The sequence below is a fragment of the Copadichromis virginalis genome, linkage group LG16 (assembly GCF_057382275.1).
Source record: "Copadichromis virginalis isolate Kocher_CV1m ecotype Utaka linkage group LG16, C_Virginalis_male_GT1.1, whole genome shotgun sequence".
Lineage (NCBI taxonomy): Eukaryota > Metazoa > Chordata > Actinopteri > Cichliformes > Cichlidae > Copadichromis > Copadichromis virginalis.
The window spans coordinates 38,712,365-38,716,160 of NC_140633.1; the positions used below are offsets into that span (position 1 = coordinate 38,712,365).

At 45.8% G+C, this 3,796-nt stretch overlaps 1 protein-coding gene across 2 annotated transcripts; it reads left to right on the top strand.

Annotated features, from left to right (window-relative positions):
• Positions 1 to 2,983, top strand: tmem177 (transmembrane protein 177). 2 transcript variants are annotated; one of them, XM_085434735.1, is made up of 3 exons: positions 1 to 110; positions 1,533 to 1,800; positions 2,063 to 2,983. In XM_085434735.1, the coding sequence occupies exons 2-3, from the start codon at positions 1,600 to 1,602 to the stop codon at positions 2,792 to 2,794; spliced, it is 933 nt and encodes a 310-aa protein (XP_085290861.1). In that variant the 5' UTR covers positions 1 to 110; positions 1,533 to 1,599; the 3' UTR covers positions 2,795 to 2,983. The 2 variants fall into 2 exon arrangements, with proteins under 2 accessions (XP_085290861.1, XP_085290862.1); XM_085434736.1 differs by lacking the exon at positions 1 to 110 and adding an exon at positions 161 to 637.
• Positions 2,984 to 3,796: the final 813 nt, after the last annotated feature.

Consider the following 3,796-nt stretch of genomic DNA (forward strand, 5'->3'; position numbering starts at 1 on the left):
CGCCATGACGACAGCTAAATCGCTTTCCGGTCACTGTTATGTCTCCATGCCGTGCAGCTGTCCTTGGAAAGTGTCTCGTGTGCGGCTCGTGGGAAAGATGCGGAGAACAGGTGAGTGTCCACCGGAGCGGAAACTGAAGCAAGTGTTTCAGACGCGCTCGTGCTAAATGGAGAGAAGCGGACTCGTTTACGGCTCTGTGTGTAAGGGTTAAGGCTGCTGACGTCATGCGCAGTAAAAGCATCATTAACAGGCTCGTCGTTGTTGCCGTTTGCAGTGAAGTACTTCACGTTTCATCAGTGACAGCCTGCCTGTGCGTGCTTCAGAAGCTGTTGGTGTGTCTCCGACGACACGACCGCGGGCAGGTGTGAGGCAGGTTGTAGGGTTAGCTCGGTTTAATTCATCTGTTTGTTCACAGCGAGTCCTGAGTGAAGACAAGACTGACTATGATTAAGTTTGACCCCAAACTACAAAACAAGTTAGTCTGACTCGTCAGCGAGTTAAAAAAAAAAAGTGCAGAACTGCTTCTTTAAAGTCCATGAATGATGACGTCATTATCACGGTTGCGGATTTGACTCGATCCTGAACACTAAGGTTGTTATTTGGGACTGTCACCACATCAGGTTGTCTCTGTGTGACTGTAAGTATTCATTTTAATGAGGTACTACAATACTGCATGTACTACTATACTACTACAGACCATAGAAGAAGAATTGTGCTGTCTCTCATCTTTCATTCAGGTAAACAACACTTATGATAGATACTTTATCGATCTCTCAAGGGAAACTACTACATTACAGCAGCATGTTACTCAATAAACATACTTTTAAAATGTAGAGATTTAAAACAATAAACTTATAAATAAAAATGATATTCAGTTAAAGAAGTGTAAATAATAAGACTAATAATAAGAGAGCAGGTGTGATGGGTTGTCCATGATGGAGAGCAGTTTGTTCGATGACCTCCAACCCTCGCTGACTCAGACGCCTCCAGATTCTGGCCAATGATGTTCCAGCCTGTGGATCAGTTTGTTGATCCTGCTGGCATCTCTTGCTCTGATGCGGCCCCCCTCCCAGCAGACAACAGCAAAGTAAATGTCCCGCGCCACCGCAGACTGGTAGATGGTCTCCAACATCCTGCTGCACACTTTAAAGGATCTGAGCTTCCTACAGTAACTCCACTAAGGTTTAAATGTTTCCATGTTACAAAATACAGAAGAGATGGAAGTGACCAGCCAATCACAGCCTGAGGCTTCAAGTTTAGTTGATTTTCAGCTTGTTGTGTGATTCTAAGGCAGCTCAAGTTCATTTAACTAACATGTTTTAGGTTGTAGTACACTGTGATAACCACGTCGTGTGCACTGATGTTGCGTTAGCCCGCATGATGAGCCCTAACCTCGAATGAGATCGTGCTATGTGACATGTTAATGACATGTTAAGTTCCTGGGGGAGGATGAGTCAGCACAGTGTCACAGTTTTTATATATCTGTGACATGCAGCTTGTTTTCATGGATGTATCGTCTGTCCTCTTCACAGATGTCACCAACTGAAGCTTGCTGCTGAAAACAACACGGGAGCCAAAAAAAGGAAGAAAATAAAAGCCATGGCGTCTCGTTTCCTGAAGTACTCCGTGCTTCTCCAGAAGTACCGCACTCCGCTGCTCATTGCGAGCTGCGGTGGAGTCTTCGCCGCCAACATGTTCTACCACGTTTTCCCTGACGTCTCCTACCGTCAGCTCTATCAGGCCTGGCACCGGGGGGAGCCGGTCGTGCTGTCGGAAAAGCTGGAAAATCTTTTTCAGCAGGTTTTAATTTATCTTATTTTTTCAAGATCACACTTCAGATATGTTTAAAAGACTTCAGCTGTAATATGCATGTGATTGTCGCTGGAATGATGCATAAATATTTTTAGTTGCTGATGAGAGGAAAATAGCAGTAAAGATAGACGCAGGCGTCTTAGATTAATAACCATCATTATACACAAATCGAAACAAATTGTTCACAAAACATGAAATTTGTTCTTTCATGAATTTCATAAAATTCACATTTCTGCTTTGTCATTTGTAGGTGCTGAAGGACTATGGCGTCAGCTCACCCAAGAATGTCTCGGCCTTTGCGTCCTTTGGCTTCCATCCGGTTGGCGCTGGCGTCCCGTGGCTTCCTGCGGGGGCCCAAATCGGCATCCCGGCTAACTTCAACAGCACCGCCGACGACCCGAGTGGAATTACCAATCGCAACATTTTCATCAACGGCAAAACGGTGGACTGGAGCAGTGAGTCCGGTTCGACTCTAAAGGAGGCGCTTGTGTTTTCCCTCGATGCGCAGAAGTTCGCCATAGCGCGCGAGGTGGCCCGCTTGCAGTCCGGGGGACCCGTCATGAGCGCTGCTGTCGCTCCGTTCTGCCTGGGAGGGGTTTGGGTGTACAGCGTGGTGCTGAAGCAGGTTTTCGGGCTGTACGGCGGGCCTGCGCTGCTACGCGGGGCTGTGAACATCGTTGCGCTTGGCATTGGTGCTGTTTCCTACTTCCTCACCTCGGACGCCGTCAGCCAGTGGCTTGACTATAGCTCGGACCGACGTGCGGCCGGAGTGTCCCGCGATTACGCCAAAGGAGGGGTGGAGTTTTACGATAAAATTCTGTCCAGAAACAAAACGCTGCGCTCGCTGATGGGGCAGAAGGGAGAGGATATGTACGCTCCCAGTGGGAACTTGTTTCCTGCTCACGTCTTTCAGCTGAAACACACGCCGTACACCTCCAGGAGGGAGCAGATCCTCGCTCTGCTGAAAGAGGAGAAAGTATGAGAGGAGGGCTAGCGATGGGAACTAAACTAGCAAGACTTTGCTTGTTTTTTCTTAAAATTATGTCATCACGGATGTGCTGAATGTAATTTGTAATCAGCAAAGTCCTGAGGGGTCGTGTATTTGCTGACTTTATGCAACAACGATGGCGTGTAGGGCACAGTGTACCAATAAACTGTTTCCCTGCCTGTGTTTGTGGTCATATGTGTGATCAGTCGTATTAGTCAGATGCTGATAAGTGCTATTCCTGTTTCTCTCACCCAGGTGAGAGAAACAGGAATGTACATGCATGCATTTGTATTTTTGTTTCTATAATATGCTCTGGATAGATTTAGACTGTGGGCTGCTGACAGGTTATGCCTCTCTCTGTAAAACAGAACATTTTAAGCACATAATCAGTGCATGTGCAGATTAGTTTCTCCCATGTGCAATAAATGCCTCGACATAGCAACAGGTATTACAGGAAAAGCCATAAAGCCTTTGAATGAAAACAAACGCTGCTGTGACAGTGATGTACTGTCTTGTTGGTATATGTATGAGTTCTATACATTTTACATCAGATAAAAACTTTGGTTGTAAGATTCAGATAATTATTTTTTAAAAGCGAGACATTTTAAATGAGAATAAGAAAGAAAAGTGCTTCTTTGTGCCCCCCTCTCCCTGTTAATGCCCTACCTGCCCCCCTGGCAAAACTTTGCAAGACCCGCACAGTTTATAGCTGATGTTTGCTGGAGCTGTGGCTCCAGCAAACATCAGCTGATACTAGAAATTAATAGCAAATAAATTCTAACAACAGCTGATCAAGCTTAAACGTGCTGCTGTTGTTTAGCAGCTGTAAAGCTGCTGGTCATGATGTCGGTTTGGATATGTGGTGAGAGGGAAACATGAAGATGAAACCAGGAGATGTCCTTACTGAATCATCAGAGCTGAACAGGTGATGGAGAAACAGGTTTACCTTTTAGGTGACATGAATGAGTTGAAGGGAAGTTATGAACTGTTTCTGAG